Source organism: Salvia miltiorrhiza, chromosome 4, assembly GCF_028751815.1.
Source record: "Salvia miltiorrhiza cultivar Shanhuang (shh) chromosome 4, IMPLAD_Smil_shh, whole genome shotgun sequence".
NCBI lineage: Eukaryota > Viridiplantae > Streptophyta > Magnoliopsida > Lamiales > Lamiaceae > Salvia > Salvia miltiorrhiza.
The window spans coordinates 16,259,921-16,278,214 of record NC_080390.1 but is presented as its reverse complement, the minus strand read 5'-3'; the positions used below and the strand labels follow the sequence as shown (position 1 = coordinate 16,278,214).

At 38.8% G+C, this 18,294-nt stretch overlaps 1 protein-coding gene across 1 annotated transcript; it reads right to left on the bottom strand.

The window, feature by feature from the left end:
- Positions 1–10,120: 10,120 nt before the first annotated feature.
- On the bottom strand, positions 10,121–10,516 carry LOC131019844 (uncharacterized). The gene is made up of 2 exons (XM_057948455.1): positions 10,392–10,516; positions 10,121–10,307 (listed from the first exon to the last, which is right to left on the bottom strand). Exons 1-2 carry the CDS (start codon positions 10,512–10,514, stop codon positions 10,125–10,127), a joined length of 306 nt encoding a protein of 101 aa, XP_057804438.1. The 5' UTR covers positions 10,515–10,516; the 3' UTR covers positions 10,121–10,124.
- Positions 10,517–18,294: the final 7,778 nt, after the last annotated feature.

The following is an 18,294-nucleotide window of genomic DNA, read 5'->3' as shown; positions in this document are numbered from 1 at the left end:
TGATTGAGAAAGTCGAGTGATAATTGAAAAATTCATGGATAGTCGACTTTGTTGTTATGAGAAAAACGAGAGCATAAAAGAATGTCTAGTTTGATGTATGATGATTATATCCCTTGGTTTGTGATGATTATGGAGATGTTGTTAGGTGGAAGATGGAATTTATTCCATGCTTGAATGGTGAAGTCATAAGGTTGGTGAGAGCAATTTAATTTGAGTCACTTAGCCAAATTTCCCTACCTAATCCAATGTCCCTACATTAGAACCCAAATTTAAGACCTATTTGATCTTACCCTTGACACACTTTTAGCGATGGAGATTTTGAGACAATTGGCAAGCATATGGTAAGTAATCTGCATTTCATGAGTTTTGATGAGTGATACACGTCCTTTATCCATCAATTGAGAGTTGAGCGAAACACTTTTATCTTGAGAGTCAATTGTTGGAATGTCGAGGTTGAATTTGCCATTGATTATGCTTGTTGGTGATTATTGTGTTCTTGTGTTGAGAATTTGAGGGAATTCGAAAGGTTTTATTTTTCTGAGGCATCGATGATCCAATCATCTTACCCATTCGTGTTTATTGTTTTGTTCTTCTCGTTGTTCGAGGACGAGCAACATCTTAAGTTTGGGGGAGTTGATAAACACTCATTTTGCATGGTTTTTATGGTTTATATTCTGTAGTTTAAGTCGATTTTACACCCGTTTCATTATAGTTTGGAGTTTATTTACTATTTTTTCGTGATTTCACGGTTGGGTGTAGTTTTGACTGTTTGGATGCAGAATTGAGTGATATTGGAGCATGGAGTGTAAGGAACATGTTGAAGAGAAGAGTTTTGAGAGAATCGAGCCCAAAAATCGAGAAAAGACGAAGATTCTGGAGTCGGGACGGAAAAGGAGCAGTTCGGCGGTCAAAGGGAGTTGACCGCCGAATTTCAGCGTTTTAAGGAGTGAAAACGGCGATCGCCGGCCAGGTCGCCGAAAACCCTGACTGAAAATTGGCCTATGGTGGAAAAAACGGCGGTCGCCGTTTTCATGAAGAAAAAGCCCTGAATTCGGCGACCAGTTCGGCGATCGCCGAACGGGTCGCCGTTTTGAGGCGTGTTTTATTTTACTTCCGCATTTTTACGATTTTTCAAGTTATTTTCGGTTTAGAACTTGGTTTTTCACCCTAAGACTATAAATAGGTCCTCTTTTGACCTATCTAGGGTTCCCAGCTTTAGTTTTTCAGTTCCCAACATTCATATTTCAGTTTTATAGCTTTAGAACTTTTTAGCTTTCCAGTTTTCAAGGCTTGGATCAAGATTGAAGATTCAAGCCGCTACAATCGTTTTAATTCGGTTTTTATACAATTTGTTTTTACAATTGCGTTCAATTTAATTATGTTTATGTTTGATTTTAGTATGTCTGGCTAGTCTTTTAATCTGAACCTAGGGTTTGTACATAGCTGATTGATTATGTGTTTTTGATTTATTGATATCAATTTGCCTTCCAACTTATGATTTATGATTCCTGGTGCCTGTTCTCTTGTGAATTATCTGATCAATGATTTACATGTCTAGCTGTTCAGTTTGAGTCTTGAATGCGATAATTGTTCAGCCGATTCAGGAATGCATGATATAGTGTTAGCCTTGAGTCTTGAATGCGATAGGTGAAGCTATAGGAAGCTATTCTTTATGTGCTATTTGGAGTTAATTTATTCCTTGGAGTCTTGAATGCGAAAAGGGATTAATTAATCTACGTTCATAGGTGGTCGTTAGAGACGCTTGTGAATAATATAGTGATCTTTCATCAGGGTTGGATTAAAATTGGTAATTGAATCAATAGGTTAAATGCATGTAGTTGATTAGTGAAAGTACATCCCTAGGGTCAGAGTTTTCCATATATTTGAGTTAAGTAATCGTTATTTATATGCTCTTTAGTTTTAATTTAGTTAATCTTAGTTCATAATTCACCTTCAATTTCGTTTCACTTGCATACTGTGAGAGTCTGTTTAGGAAGTAGATAGAGTGATTTCGTTTTACAGTCTCTGTGGATACGATACTCTGCTTACTGTTTTAGTACTACAATTACACTGTTTAGTTGCAGTTATTGTTGCTATAAAAAATAGTGATCAACTTTTTGGCGCCCATTTGAGGGTTATTGCAGGACAGCGGGTTGATGAGCAGGTCCTTCAGCAGGAGCAGGTGCATGAGGAGGAAGAGGAGCAGGAGGAGCCCGTGGCAGAAGCAGCAGGAGAACAATGGGGACCGGGAGCCCATTTTGATGTGACTGACCTCACCGATCGGATGCAGCGGTTGCAGGCCTTCGCCGAGCAACAGGAGGCGCAGCTCACGGTGATGCGCACTGACGTCACAGCGGTTCGCCTGCAGCAGCAAGCGATGGATGCATATCAGCGCGAGCAGTTTGCTCATTATGGCGCTTTTGAGACATACGCCCAGGAGGAGTTCAACCGGCAGGCGACCTTTGAGGCGTGGCAGCGGGCTGAGATGGCGAGACAGCAGCAAGAATATGCGAGGCAGATGGCTATGCAGGAGGAACTCCTACGACAGTTTTAGGAGTTCCAGAGGAGACAGGGAGGACCGCCATCTTGAGGATTTGTAAGTATGCTCACCATAACTTTTATCTATTTTTCCCTCCAAACTTATTTTCGAGCATTCGCTTCTTAATAAGTTTGGGGGAGGGGGATGGAGATTAGTTATGGTTTGCATTTTTAGCCTAGCATTTTCTTGATCTTTTTGATGTTTTGAGGAGATTTGCTTAGTATTTCATTCATGGGCCTGTAACTAAAATTGATATTTTCTCTCAGACTTAATCCGTAGTTCCTTTGCTTTTTGAATGTTTGTTGCTCTATTTAGTTGATTGGTAAGGTGCTTATGACGATTTCTGCGAAAAAGAAGGTAATTCCCAATTTCTCTTGATATGTTGACATGATTTGAACTGATGTGTGTGATTGGTGAGTTTATTTTACCTTGACTTTTGACGTTGAACAAGCTAGTGAGGAATTGAGCCTTAACTGCCCATATTTGCAGTTTGTTCTTTGTTTTTGAGTGTTGTCATGCATGTAGTGCGCTTCTAGAACTTGCCATGAGTCTTGGTCGAGGTTGCTTGTTGTGTTTAAGAGTTTGAGATGATCTTAGGCCATTTTTCGTAAGCCACGTTATATCCCAAACACTGTCCTGAAAATATTATTCCCTTGATAACCGTGTTTGAGCCTTTTTCAAGCTTTGATTCATTAACCGGATGATAGGGGGTGATGGAGTATATGGGGATCGTCGTGTGATATTGACTGTGGGTTGATTGAAATAAGGGCGAAACATGATTCTAGTCATTCTTATAAGCTCTAGAAAAAAGAAAAAAAAAGAAAAAAAAAAGAGAAAAAGAAGGAAATTTTGATGAAAGTTGATTGAGAAAGTCGAGTGATAATTGAAAAATTCATGGATAGTCGACTTTGTTGTTATGAGAAAAACGAGAGCATAAAAGAATGTCTAGTTTGATGTATGATGATTATATCCCTTGGTTTGTGATGATTATGGAGATGTTGTTAGGTGGAAGATGGAATTTATTCCATGCTTGAATGGTGAAGTCATAAGGTTGGTGAGAGCAATTTAATTTGAGTCACTTAGCCAAATTTCCCTACCTAATCCAATGTCCCTACATTAGAACCCAAATTTAAGACCTATTTGATCTTACCCTTGACACACTTTTAGCGATGGAGATTTTGAGACAATTGGCAAGCATATGGTAAGTAATCTGCATTTCATGAGTTTTGATGAGTGATACACGTCCTTTATCCATCAATTGAGAGTTGAGCGAAACACTTTTATCTTGAGAGTCAATTGTTGGAATGTCGAGGTTGAATTTGCCATTGATTATGCTTGTTGGTGATTATTGTGTTCTTGTGTTGAGAATTTGAGGGAATTCGAAAGGTTTTATTTTTCTGAGGCATCGATGATCCAATCATCTTACCCATTCGTGTTTATTGTTTTGTTCTTCTCGTTGTTCGAGGACGAGCAACATCTTAAGTTTGGGGGAGTTGATAAACACTCATTTTGCATGGTTTTTATGGTTTATATTCTGTAGTTTAAGTCGATTTTACACCCGTTTCATTATAGTTTGGAGTTCATTTACTATTTTTTCGTGATTTCACGGTTGGGTGTAGTTTTGACTGTTTGGATGCAGAATTGAGTGATATTGGAGCATGGAGTGTAAGGAACATGTTGAAGAGAAGAGTTTTGAGAGAATCGAGCCCAAAAATCGAGAAAATACGAAGATTCTGGAGTCGGGACGGAAAAGGAGCAGTTCGGCGGTCAAAGGGAGTTGACCGCCGAATTTCAGCGTTTTAAGGAGTGAAAACGGCGATCGCCGGCCAGGTCGCCGAAAACCCTGACTGAAAATTGGCCTATGGTGGAAAAAACGGCGGTCGCCGTTTTCATGAAGAAAAAGCCCTGAATTCGGCGACCAGTTCGGCGATCGCCGAACGGGTCGCCGTTTTGAGGCGTGTTTTATTTTACTTCCGCATTTTTACGATTTTTCAAGTTATTTTCGGTTTAGAACTTGGTTTTTCACCCTAAGACTATAAATAGGTCCTCTTTTGACCTATCTAGGGTTCCCAGCTTTAGTTTTTCAGTTCCCAACATTCATATTTCAGTTTTATAGCTTTAGAACTTTTTAGCTTTCCAGTTTTCAAGGCTTGGATCAAGATTGAAGATTCAAGCCGCTACAATCGTTTTAATTTGGTTTTTATACAATTTGTTTTTACAATTGCGTTCAATTTAATTATGTTTATGTTTGATTTTAGTATGTCTGGCTAGTCTTTTAATCTGAACCTAGGGTTTGTACATAGCTGATTGATTATGTGTTTTTGATTTATTGATATCAATTTGCCTTCCAACTTATGATTTATGATTCCTGGTGCCTGTTCTCTTGTGAATTATCTGATCAATGATTTACATGTCTAGCTGTTCAGTTTGAGTCTTGAATGCGATAATTGTTCAGCCGATTCAGGAATGCATGATATAGTGTTAGCCTTGAGTCTTGAATGCGATAGGTGAAGCTATAGGAAGCTATTCTTTATGTGCTATTTGGAGTTAATTTATTCCTTGGAGTCTTGAATGCGAAAAGGGATTAATTAATCTACGTTCATAGGTGGTCGTTAGAGACGCTTGTGAATAATATAGTGATCTTTCATCAGGGTTGGATTAAAATTGGTAATTGAATCAATAGGTTAAATGCATGTAGTTGATTAGTGAAAGTACATCCCTAGGGTCAGAGTTTTCCATATATTTGAGTTAAGTAATCGTTATTTATATGCTCTTTAGTTTTAATTTAGTTAATCTTAGTTCATAATTCACCTTCAATTTCGTTTCACTTGCATACTGTGAGAGTCTGTTTAGGAAGTAGATAGAGTGATTTCGTTTTACAGTCTCTGTGGATACGATACTCTGCTTACTGTTTTAGTACTACAATTACACTGTTTAGTTGCAGTTATTGTTGCTATAAAAAATAGTGATCAACTTTTTGGCGCCCATTTGAGGGTTATTGCAGGACAGCGGGTTGATGAGCAGGTCCTTCAGCAGGAGCAGGTGCATGAGGAGGAAGAGGAGCAGGAGGAGCCCGCGGCAGAAGCAGCAGGAAAACAATGGGGACCGGGAGCCCATTTTGATGTGACTGACCTCACCGATCGGATGCAGCGGTTGCAGGCCTTCGCCGAGCAACAGGAGGCGCAGCTCACGGTGATGCGCACTGACGTCACAGCGGTTCGCCTGCAGCAGCAAGCGATGGATGCATATCAGCGCGAGCAGTTTGCTCATTATGGCGCTTTTGAGACATACGCCCAGGAGGAGTTCAACCGGCAGGCGACCTTTGAGGCGTGGCAGCGGGCTGAGATGGCGAGACAGCAGCAAGAATATGCGAGGCAGATGGCTATGCAGGAGGAACTCCTACGACAGTTTTAGGAGTTCCAGAGGAGACAGGGAGGACCGCCATCTTGAGGATTTGTAAGTATGCTCACCATAACTTTTATCTATTTTTCCCTCCAAACTTATTTTCGAGCATTCGCTTCTTAATAAGTTTGGGGGAGGGGGATGGAGATTAGTTATGGTTTGCATTTTTAGCCTAGCATTTTCTTGATCTTTTTGATGTTTTGAGGAGATTTGCTTAGTATTTCATTCATGGGCCTGTAACTAAAATTGATATTTTCTCACAGACTTAATCCGTAGTTCCTTTGTTTTTTGAATGTTTGTTGCTCTATTTAGTTGATTGGTAAGGTGCTTATGACGATTTCTGCGAAAAAGAAGGTAATTCCCAATTTCTCTTGATATGTTGACATGATTTGAACTGATGTGTGTGATTGGTGAGTTTATTTTACCTTGACTTTTGACGTTGAACAAGCTAGTGAGGAATTGAGCCTTAACTGCCCATATTTGCAGTTTGTTCTTTGTTTTTGAGTGTTGTCATGCATGTAGTGCGCTTCTAGAACTTGCCATGAGTCTTGGTCGAGGTTGCTTGTTGTGTTCAAGAGTTTGAGATGATCTTAGGCCATTTTTCGTAAGCCACGTTATATCCCAAACACTGTCCTGAAAATATTATTCCCTTGATAACCGTGTTTGAGCCTTTTTCAAGCTTTGATTCATTAACCGGATGATAGGGGGTGATGGAGTATATGGGGATCGTCGTGTGATATTGACTGTGGGTTGATTGAAATAAGGGCGAAACATGATTCTAGTCATTCTTATAAGCTCTAGAAAAAGAAAAAAAAGAAAAAAAAAAGAGAAAAAGAAGGAAATTTTGATGAAAGTTGATTGAGAAAGTCGAGTGATAATTGAAAAATTCATGGATAGTCGACTTTGTTGTTATGAGAAAAACGAGAGCATAAAAGAATGTCTAGTTTGATGTATGATGATTATATCCCTTGGTTTGTGATGATTATGGAGATGTTGTTAGGTGGAAGATGGAATTTATTCCATGCTTGAATGGTGAAGTCATAAGGTTGGTGAGAGCAATTTAATTTGAGTCACTTAGCCAAATTTCCCTACCTAATCCAATGTCCCTACATTAGAACCCAAATTTAAGACCTATTTGATCTTACCCTTGACACACTTTTAGCGATGGAGATTTTGAGACAATTGGCAAGCATATGGTAAGTAATCTGCATTTCATGAGTTTTGATGAGTGATACACGTCCTTTATCCATCAATTGAGAGTTGAGCGAAACACTTTTATCTTGAGAGTCAATTGTTGGAATGTCGAGGTTGAATTTGCCATTGATTATGCTTGTTGGTGATTATTGTGTTCTTGTGTTGAGAATTTGAGGGAATTCGAAAGGTTTTATTTTTCTGAGGCATCGATGATCCAATCATCTTACCCATTCGTGTTTATTGTTTTGTTCTTCTCGTTGTTCGAGGACGAGCAACATCTTAAGTTTGGGGGAGTTGATAAACACTCATTTTGCATGGTTTTTATGGTTTATATTCTGTAGTTTAAGTCGATTTTACACCCGTTTCATTATAGTTTGGAGTTCATTTACTATTTTTTCGTGATTTCACGGTTGGGTGTAGTTTTGACTGTTTGGATGCAGAATTGAGTGATATTGGAGCATGGAGTGTAAGGAACATGTTGAAGAGAAGAGTTTTGAGAGAATCGAGCCCAAAAATCGAGAAAAGACGAAGATTCTGGAGTCGGGACGGAAAAGGAGCAGTTCGGCGGTCAAAGGGAGTTGACCGCCGAATTTCAGCGTTTTAAGGAGTGAAAACGGCGATCGCCGGCCAGGTCGCCGAAAACCCTGACTGAAAATTGGCCTATGGTGGAAAAAACGGCGGTCGCCATTTTCATGAAGAAAAATCCCTGAATTCGGCGACCAGTTCGGCGATCGCCGAACGGGTCGCCGTTTTGAGGCGTGTTTTATTTTACTTCCGCGTTTTTACGATTTTTCAAGTTATTTTCGGTTTAGAACTTGGTTTTTCACCCTAAGACTATAAATAGGTCCTCTTTTGACCTATCTAGGGTTCCCAGCTTTAGTTTTTCAGTTCCCAACATTCATATTTCAGTTTTATAGCTTTAGAACTTTTTAGCTTTCCAGTTTTCAAGGCTTGGATCAAGATTGAAGATTCAAGCCGCTACAATCGTTTTAATTCGGTTTTTATACAATTTGTTTTTACAATTGCGTTCAATTTAATTATGTTTATGTTTGATTTTAGTATGTCTGGTCTTTTAATCTGAACCTAGGGTTTGTACATAGCTGATTGATTATGTGTTTTTGATTTATTGATATCAATTTGCCTTCCAACTTGTGATTTATGATTCCTGGTGGCTGTTCTCTTGTGAATTATCTGATCAATGATTTACATGTCTAGCTGTTCAGTTTGAGTCTTGAATGCGATAATTGTTCAGCCGATTCAGGAATGCATGATATAGTGTTAGCCTTGAGTCTTGAATGCGATAGGTGAAGCTATAGGAAGCTATTCTTTATGTGTTATTTGGAGTTAATTTATTCCTTGGAGTCTTGAATGCGAAAAGGGATTAATTAATCTACGTTCATAGGTGGTCGTTAGAGACGCTTGTGAATAATATAGTGATCTTTCATCAGGGTTGGATTAAAATTGGTAATTGAATCAATAGGTTAAATGCATGTAGTTGATTAGTGAAAGTACATCCCTAGGATCAGAGTTTTCCATATATTTGAGTTAAGTAATCGTTATTTATATGCTCTTTAGTTTTAATTTAGTTAATCTTAGTTCATAATTCACCTTCAATTTCGTTTCACTTGCATACTGTGAGAGTCTGTTTAGGAAGTAGATAGAGTGATTTCGTTTTACAGTCTCTGTGGATACGATACTCTGCTTACTGTTTTAGTACTACAATTACACTGTTTAGTTGCAGTTATTGTTGCTATAAAAAATAGTGATCTTTGCTCAACATAACATATATGTAAAAAGAAAGTGCAAGCGTAATTTTGTTCCAAAACATAGTTCAAACAAATAGTTCCAAAACATGAATTAAATAGTCCAAAACATGAAATTAATAGTTCCAAAACATGAAGTGCTGCTCAAGGTAGCTGACCCGACCGCCTCATGAACTCCTCGAATTGAGCCATACGCTACTCGAGGGCCTCACGTGCTGCTCGTTCGGCCTCTCGTTCGGCCTCACGTGCTGCTTGTTCGGCCTGAAGGCGCTCTTCCAGCGTGGAGATCCGTGTCTCATACAGCTGCTGAGACATCACGGAAGTGTCCGTGCTTTGAGTAGACCCCCTACTAACCTGGTTCTGACCGGCACTTCCAGTTCCGTAGAGCCGGGACCTGTCGGGCTGTACAACCTCCAAGTAGATCTCAGGCAGCCGGTCCTCTTGCCCAGTCTCAACAGCAATGCGACGAATCTCCGCCTAATTCAGACATAACAATTGAAAATTGTATTAAAATAAATACATTTCACTATGAATTACTAATATTTGATTAAACTTAAACGCTTACATCTAGTCTCTCATCCCTCGGTGACAGAAAAGTTCTATCCTCGCGCATGTGGAGGCGGAGGAAGGTGCTATAGTTCTGTGCAGCCAGGGGGAGTCTAGTCTCCAAGCTCTGTCCATGCATATAAGATAAATAAGTTATTATTTGCGATATTATATATATATGTATATATATATAGGGGAGGGCTACAGTGAAAACACTTCTTAAAATATAAATATAAACGTTTTTTAATGTACGAATTTTATCCAACAGGGTTACGAATTCATCCAGCATGGTTACGAATTGTGAAAAATAATTTTTTGCTACCTTTGGGATTCGAACTCAGGACCACGAATTCATCCAACAATGTTACGAATCAACCGTAGATCTTGATGATCTAAGGGCTGAAAATTGTTTATATTTTATATTTTAAGAAGTGTTTTTATTTTAGCCCTCCCCTATATATATATATATATATATATATATATATATATATATATATATTTATATATATTACTTATGAATTTATTTGATAATTACTAACCAGACTCTGCTGCAGAATACGAGTGGACTGAGACTCTCCCACGTGCCTGCTGATCCCTGTATCGGGTCCATCGGGCTCAGACATCCGGTTCGCACGTGCTCGCTGGGAAACGGCCTGAACAGCCTCCTGACTCCAGTATGCCTAGAGTCCTGTCCAGAATTCGGCAGACATCCAGAAGGGTCTATCCATCAGCAGACCTTCATCGGTACTAGCCCTGAGCTTCCTCTTGTAGTCGCTCATCATGTCACTGTACCTCTTGCTGGCTTTCTGTTCCCACATCGCCCTTACCTCAAGCTCGTCCTCAGGCGACCAAGCAAACTCTTTCTGTTGAAAGAAATAGTTAATTTAATATATAACATTTTACAATAGATAATGATAAATTTATATGCACTATAAATTCAATCATACCCGTAATTCGTCAAAGTATGAATCCTTCACAGCCGGGGGAGTCAACCTCCAAGTGTACCCGCCTGGGTTATCCACCCTCTTAAATGCTTTAGTGCAGGCTTTGGCCAGGCCCACTGGCTCCATCAAAGTACTGTGTAAAACTAATTTAAGGATTTGTTTGCTATACGAAAAATAATGATTTATTCTAGCCCGTGAACTACTAGAGGCCTGGGGAGTCTCAGGAGTCGTAGAAATCCCTGTACCGGACCCATCAGATGTGTCATTATTCGGCTGCTCATCCCGATCAGACCGACCAGATCGACCAAACAAAAATAAAGGAAACTCTACCAAGTGCTCGACTCTACCAGCAGCTATAGTGACCATAGTGGTCCTAATTTACTAAGCCTATACTAGGTCTACCCGGCCCCCCAATGTCGAAGCAATAATACAATACATATAAAGCAATAAAAAACAAAGTAATTAAATTTAAAACAATCATTTGTTGGGAGAAGATCCTTAAGAAATAATCAATTTCTATCCCAAATGGAGAAGATCCTTAAGAAATTGATTAAATCTATCCCACAATATATAATATCATATCATTTCATGATAAACACATACTAGCATACTTAAAATTCAATTAATCATACTTCATTTAACAAAATTATTTAACATATATAAATTTCTAACAATCTTTCAGAGTACATAAGATAGAAACTCAAACACGAGTAACTACATAGAAGAAATCCAAACATATAATTATTATGTATATAAAATTGGAATCGACAGTTGAGCTTGTTAGAGTCAATGTTGACTCCGACAATGTTGGGACCAATGTTGATAACATACGTGTTTTCAATGTTGGGTGGAATGTTGATAACATTCATGGTGTCAACATTTCTGGGTTCAACCAACATTCCGGAGTCTGCCTTGACTCCATACTTTGACTCTCCATTGGTGATTGTATATATTTAATCTTTACCTTCCTTTCACGTTTTCTTTTTCTTTGGTTGTGAAATAATTGTCCTTTGTTTGTTGACCACGTTTCTAATAAGTGGATAGGCGGTTATGCATGGTTCAAAGTAGTGGGAAGGTTGTTGCTATTTTTCAGGAACCATGATCTCGTAGCCAACATCCTAAGGCTGGTCGACTAGCTGTTATTGAAGACGGATTGCAGCAGTTATAGGAAGGTTCTGGAAGTGGGAAGTGGATGAAACCAACCACGACATGAAGGCCTATAAATGCAGCAAGAAGCTTCAATCATCCTTACGTTTTGGAAGTGCATTATCTGCGACTTAACATTCACTCACAGCCAATTCGTCATTTTCCTGCTGTAAACGTGTCACCGGTTCTTCAAGGATTGCTTTGACGAAGTAGACTTAGGCAGCCAATCTGTAAAGTCTATCTTTGTATCGACGGGACGTCGGGCAAGAGTTGAAGTGCAAGGCCATTGGAGCGTAGCAGGTTGTTTGCTTTGTCCGATTAACTTTTGTTATTCGGTTGTTTTGGGTTCTGTGTTGTATCAACATTGTAGTACTGAAAGTAGATAGGTTGATTTATCTTAGGAAGCCATTCTGTAAAGATAGATCTCCAAGAAGATCCAAATCTGTACTTTGTATTGTTGATTCAACATAGTGAATTTAGCCTTGAGGCACTCACGGGTTATTTATAATCCGTGAAAAAAGTATTCCTGTGTGTTATTACTTTCAGCTGCATGTTGGTCATAATGTTATTAACATTCTGTTGATAACATTGCATCCAACATTACTCTTTTCTTTACACAGTCTTACTTTGTTGGTAATTTGGGGCACTAAAATTTTTCAATTGGTATCAGAGCAGGTTCTTGACGTACTAAGAATCGATTTCTGTGTGCAAAATTACCACCAATAGATTTATCAAGTGTGTCGGCTCGACTTCCTACTCTTGATAGTGGTGGAAAGAACTACAACTTGTGGAAAACTAGGATGAAAATCTATATCAAATCTATTGATGAACGTGCCTGGGTTGCTGTGTTGGATGGGTGGACTCCACCGCGTACCACTGATGATAATGGAGTTACTTCTCTCACACCCGAGAGTAAATGGTCTGCTGATGAAAGACTCATCTCTAACCATAACTCCAGAGCCTTAAATGCTATCTTTATCTCTGTTGATGTTCCTGCATTTCGCATGATTTCTAATTGCACGGAAGCTCGAGATGCTTGGCTCATTTTGTAGGAACAATGTGAAGGTTCAGCCAGTGTTAGAGCAACAAAAATGCAAATGTTGACCACCAAATTTGAGATTTTGAGAATGCGCGATGATGAGACTATCTCTGCATACTATGAAAAGCTTTGTGAAATCTCAAATGAAGCTGTTGGACTTGGGGAACCTATTAGCAACGAAAGATTGGTCAGTAAGATACTGAGATCTCTGCTTGAAATGTATAACATGAAAATTTCTTCAATTGAAGAAACTGCTGATGTTGCTACTATGCGTGTTGGTGATCTGGTCAGTAAGTTGTTGACTTTTGAGATGAATCTTGAACAGCAGAAAGCTGATCATTTGTCCAAAAGTGTGGCTTTTCGTGTTGAAAAGATTCCCAAAAACTCTGAAATTACTAACTTGTCTGAGTGTACAGATGTTGATCCCGAGGAGGAAGATGATGTTAATCTTGCTATGTTGGTTAAAATTTTTAACAACATGCTGAAATCTTTTAAGAAAGGAAAATCCAAAAGTGGTTTTAGGAAACCTTCTGGGATGTCTGCTGGATCTTCATCCAACATCACCAATGTTAAGAAGAATGTTGGAACAACATCCGAGGTAAGAAGTTTTGATCACATTCAATGCAGGGGCTGTCAATGGATGGGTCACTATGCGAATGAGTGTCCCACAGTTGCAAGAAAAAGGCATTCTGGTCTTACTGCAACTCTTAGTGATGACTCAGATTCTGAGGAAGAAAAAGTTCTCCTTGTGGCTACAGTTGATGAAGAGGATTTGCAGAAAGAAGACATGATTGGAGCTCTTGAAGATCTTGATAATGAAATAATTTATTCAGATAGCTTATCTGAATCTGAAACTCTGAGTGTTGATGACTATATTTCCAGATCTGACTGTGATGTTGATCTGATTGATGTGTCTGACAATATGAATGTTGATGTTGATGTTGCCAACACTGATGTGAACATCTCTTCTGAAAATGATCAGTTTAATGTGATTTTTAACAATGATGTTTTTGACATGGATACTGATGTTCAGGAGATTGATGGGATGAAGATCCCCACTAACACAACGAACTGGTATGAAATGACTATTCTTGATGATTTCAACTCTAGTGTAACGGATTTTTGTTGTGTTGGAGCCTTCGAAGAACAGGAGAGTGATCCACTGAAAGAGATGGAGAATTTTAAAGATCTCTATGAGATTGTTGATTCTCAATGTCGGGAGATGAGAAATGATATTTGTATGTTGGTTGATGAAAACCAAAATCTCAAAGGACAAATTACAAGGCTTGAAAGGATGCTCTCTCAACGTGATGTTGAACTTGATATACTCCGAGGTAAAGTTTGTGATTCTGAAAGGGTGTTTAAACGGTTTAACAAAGGCACCTCATGTTTAAATGAAGTTCTGTCTCAAGGTCAGCATAGTAATTTTGGTATTGGTTTCTGTGCTGAGGAGAAAAAAGAAAGGAACATCATAATACTACTGTTTTTGTTAAAGAAATAAATGTCAGTGTGAATGTTGACAACATTAAGGATCCTCATAAGAAAAGCAAAAAGAAAAAATCCTATGTTTGTCATTATTGTTCTGCTCCTGGACATATCAAACCTCATTGTGTCAAATACATAAGTGATTGTGCTGTAAAATCTGCGACACAGATGTTTGACTGTTATCAGAAGAATGTTAGTAACATTGGCAGGTCTGACTTTAACAGATTGTTGGATAAGAGAGAACAAAATGAAACCTGTAATACTGTTGTCTACACCTCTTTGAATGCTAATATTTCCGAGAATTGGTACTTTGACAGTGGGTATTCTAGACATATGACAGGGACAAAGGCTTTACTCTCTGATTTTGTTCCAACATCAAGAGGAAAAGTTACTTTTGGAGGAGGTGCGAAAGGAACAATTTTGGGGAAAGGAGTTCTCAATGTTACTGATTTTCCTAAATTAAAAGATGTGTATCTTGTTGAAGGGCTTAAGGCTAACCTATTTAGCATCAGTCAGTTGTGTGATGCAGGTATGACTGTAAAGTTCGACAAACATCTTTGTGAAGTCTTTGATGACACAAATCAGTGTGTGATGATGGGAAAAAGGTCGTCTGACAATTGCTACAAGTCCCAAGAAGAAACGTTCTGCAATGCAGTCAAACTTGATGATGTTGAGCTTTGGCATCAACGACTGGGACATGTCAACTTCAAGAATCTTCAAAAGTTGATCACACATGATGCAGTTCGAGGCCTTCCTAATCTGAATTTCAAGAAAGATGTTGTGTGTCAACCTTGCCAGAAGGGGAAGCAACACAAGACAGCTCATCCAATGTTGTCAACATGCTGTACCTCAAAATGTTTCGAACTCCTGCATATGGACCTAATGGGACCCATTGAAGTCGAAAGCTTAGGAGGTAAATGGTATGTACTTGTGTGTGCTGATGATTTTTCAAGATACACTTGCGTTGAATCTTGAAAACAAAATCTGAAACCTTTGCACATTTCAAGAAACTGTATAAAAGGTTTAGGGTTCAATATGGCCAGTATGTTGGGAGAATTAGGACTGACCATGGCAAAGAATTTGAGAACTCTCTTTTTGATGTTTTCTGCACTAACAATGGAATTTTCCATGAGTTCTCTGCACCCAAAACTCCTCAGCAAAATGGTGTTGCCGAAAGAAAGAATAGAACCATTCAGGAAATGGTGAGAGCTATGTTGCAAGCAAAAGGTCTCTCCAAATGACTATGGGCTGAGGCTGTGAGTACAGCATGTCACATCCTAAATAGGGTGTACATGAGACCAGGTACTATGTTAACTCCGTATGAGATCCTTAAAGGTAAGAAGCTCAATCTCAAGTACTTTCATGTTTTTGGATGTGTCTGTTACATCTTGAATGACCGTGATCACCTCAACAAGTTTGATTCCAAAAGTGACAAAGGTCTCTTCCTTGGATATTCTGTTAATAGTCATGCTTTTTGTGTATATAACCTGAGAACAAAGATTATTCAAGAGACTGTTAATGTTGTGTTTGATGACTCTCTTAGTCTCATTGATAGAACAGAGGATGAAGATGTTACTGAGCTACTCGAGGAGCCCAACAACATAAGTCATGCTTTTGACCACCACAGAAGTGGCAATGATGGTACAACATCTATACCAACATCTGATGTTACTTCGTCCGGGTCAACATCAGAAGGAGAAGCTGGCAACTACGTGTCAGACTCTGAAGAAGAGTTGGAAGCTCAATTTCTTCATGATTCCATCAGACAAGATCCCCCAAGTCATGTGAGAAGAGATCATCCAAGTTCTCAAATCATCGGAGATGTGGGTGAGAAAGTTGTCACTCGACAGAAGAAGGAAGTCAAATACAAAGAGCTGGTAAGAATTGCATGTATGACTTCTGTGTGTGAGCTTGCTGAGTTTGAATGTTATCTGTCGCTTGTTGAACCTAAGAATGTTGCTGATGCTCTTAAAGATGTTATGTGGGTCAATGCTATGCATGAAGAACTTAATCAGTTTATTAGAAATGATGTGTGAGATCTTGTCCCTAGACCACATAACAAGAACGTTATTGGTACTAAGTGGATTTTCAAGAATAAAACTGATGAGTCTGGTAACATTGTTAGAAACAAAGCTAGATTGGTAGCACAGGGGTACACTCAAGTGGAAGGGATTGATTTTGATGAAACTTTTGCTCCTGTTGCTAGAATTGAGTCAATTAGGTTGTTGTTTGCCATTGCTTGTCAGTTTGGGATCTCCTTGTTACAAATGGATGTTAAGAGTGCCTTTCTAAATGGTGTCTTATCTGAGGAAGCCTATGTTGAACAGCCTAAAGGGTTCGAAAATACTAGTAAGCCTGATCATGTGTTTAAACTTAAAAAGGCTTTGTATAACTTAAAATAAGCACCACGTGCGTGGTATGAAAGGTTGACTGTGTTTCTCCTTGATTATGGTTTTTCTCGTGGTCAAGTTGATAAAACTTTGTTCATCAAAAGGCATGCTGGTAACACTATCATTGCACAGATTTACATTGATGACATTATGTTTGGTGCTACTAATGATAAGCTTGTGAAGGATTTTGTTCAGGCCATGTCTACCACATTCGAAATGAGTATGGTGGGGCAATTGAATTTTTTTCTAGGTTTACAAGTAACACAAACTCCTGAAGGCATTTTCTTCTCTCAAAGCAAGTACTCAAAAAGTCTTGTTCAAAGATTTGGTCTCGAGTCTGCTAAACACATGAGAACTCCCATGGGTTCCACTGACAGATTATGCAAGGACGATGTTGGACGTGATGTTGATCCAACATTATACAGAGGAATGATTGGCAGTTTGCTTTATCTAACTGCAAGTAGACCTGATATTCTGTACAGTGTAGGAGTGTGTGCTAGGCACCAAGCTCAGCCAAAGGAGTCACATTTGAAGGCTGTTAAACGCATCATACGCTATGTTGCTGGAACATCTGAACTTGGAATGTGGTATTCCAAAGACACTAACTCTAACATTGTCGGATTTAGTGATGCTGATTGGGCAGGTGATGCTGATGACAGAAAAAGTACAAGTGGAGGATGTTATCTTTTGGGAAACAATGTTGTGTCCTGGTCAAGTAAGAAACAAAGTTGTGTTTCTCTCTCTACTGCTGAAGCCGAATACATTGCTGCTGGCAGTTGTTGTGCTCAACTTCTTTGGCTCAGACAGATGTTGGACGACTATGGTATGGAAAGTAACATCTTGACTGTTATGTGTGACAACACTAGTGCTATAGAGATTTCTAAGAATCCTGTTCAACACTCTCGCACAAAGCACATTGATATTCGTCATCATTTTATAAGAGATATTGTTGAGAAAAAACTCATTGTGTTGGAATACATTCCTACTGAAAAACAGCTTGCTGATTTTTTTACCAAGGCTTTAGATTTTGAGAGATTCTCCCATCTTAGGAAGTCTCTCGGTTTGTGCTGCATTTAAATGTTCTTGCATGTAAGGTGTTAGGACTTAGGTTGTCTTTGTTGGATCCTAACATCTGTTTTTGTTCCTTGTGTTTGTTTTTTTTTCTTTTGTTTAGGCATAAGCATGTTGGAGCCTGTGTTACTGACAGTGCAGTGTCCATGTTGGTTGTTTTGATGTTGTTCGTTCTAACCGGTTTATGCTGTGTTCTTTTAGCAAATGCTGATTAAAAAAAATTGATGTTATAAGACCGGTAGTACAAGAGTGAGGCTTAATGGTCATAAAACATCTAAAAATAAATGAGATCATCCCTTCTCTCATCTAAGTACTCGGGGCACGGCGTTCGTTGTGATGATGCACTCAGGGAAAATGGATGTTGAGCTTTAAGATCTCAATGTGTTTTGGTTAAAAGTATCTTCCTCTGCTGAAAGAATCATAGTCTGTTGTTTCGGATGTTGGATAACATTGACTTCTAATGTTGGACTAACATTTGAAGTAACATTGGCTCTACTGTTTTGTTTCAATAGGCATATCTCTTATCTTTTCTGGTTCCCTCTCTTTATCTTTTTCCTTGGTGATCTTATCAGTTAATTGTGTTTCTAGGGTTTGTCCCTCTGATGCTTGATCCGCCTCTCCTTGTCTCTTGTGATTTGATTTTCGAATTTTGATTTGTTTTTGTGAGGGAGATTTTTATGGGATTTGATTTTTTCTTGTGGCTTAGTGGTTGATGTTGGCTGGGGTCTTTTCGTTTGTATTTAAGGGGGTTGTTCTATTTTTTTTTCATTATTAC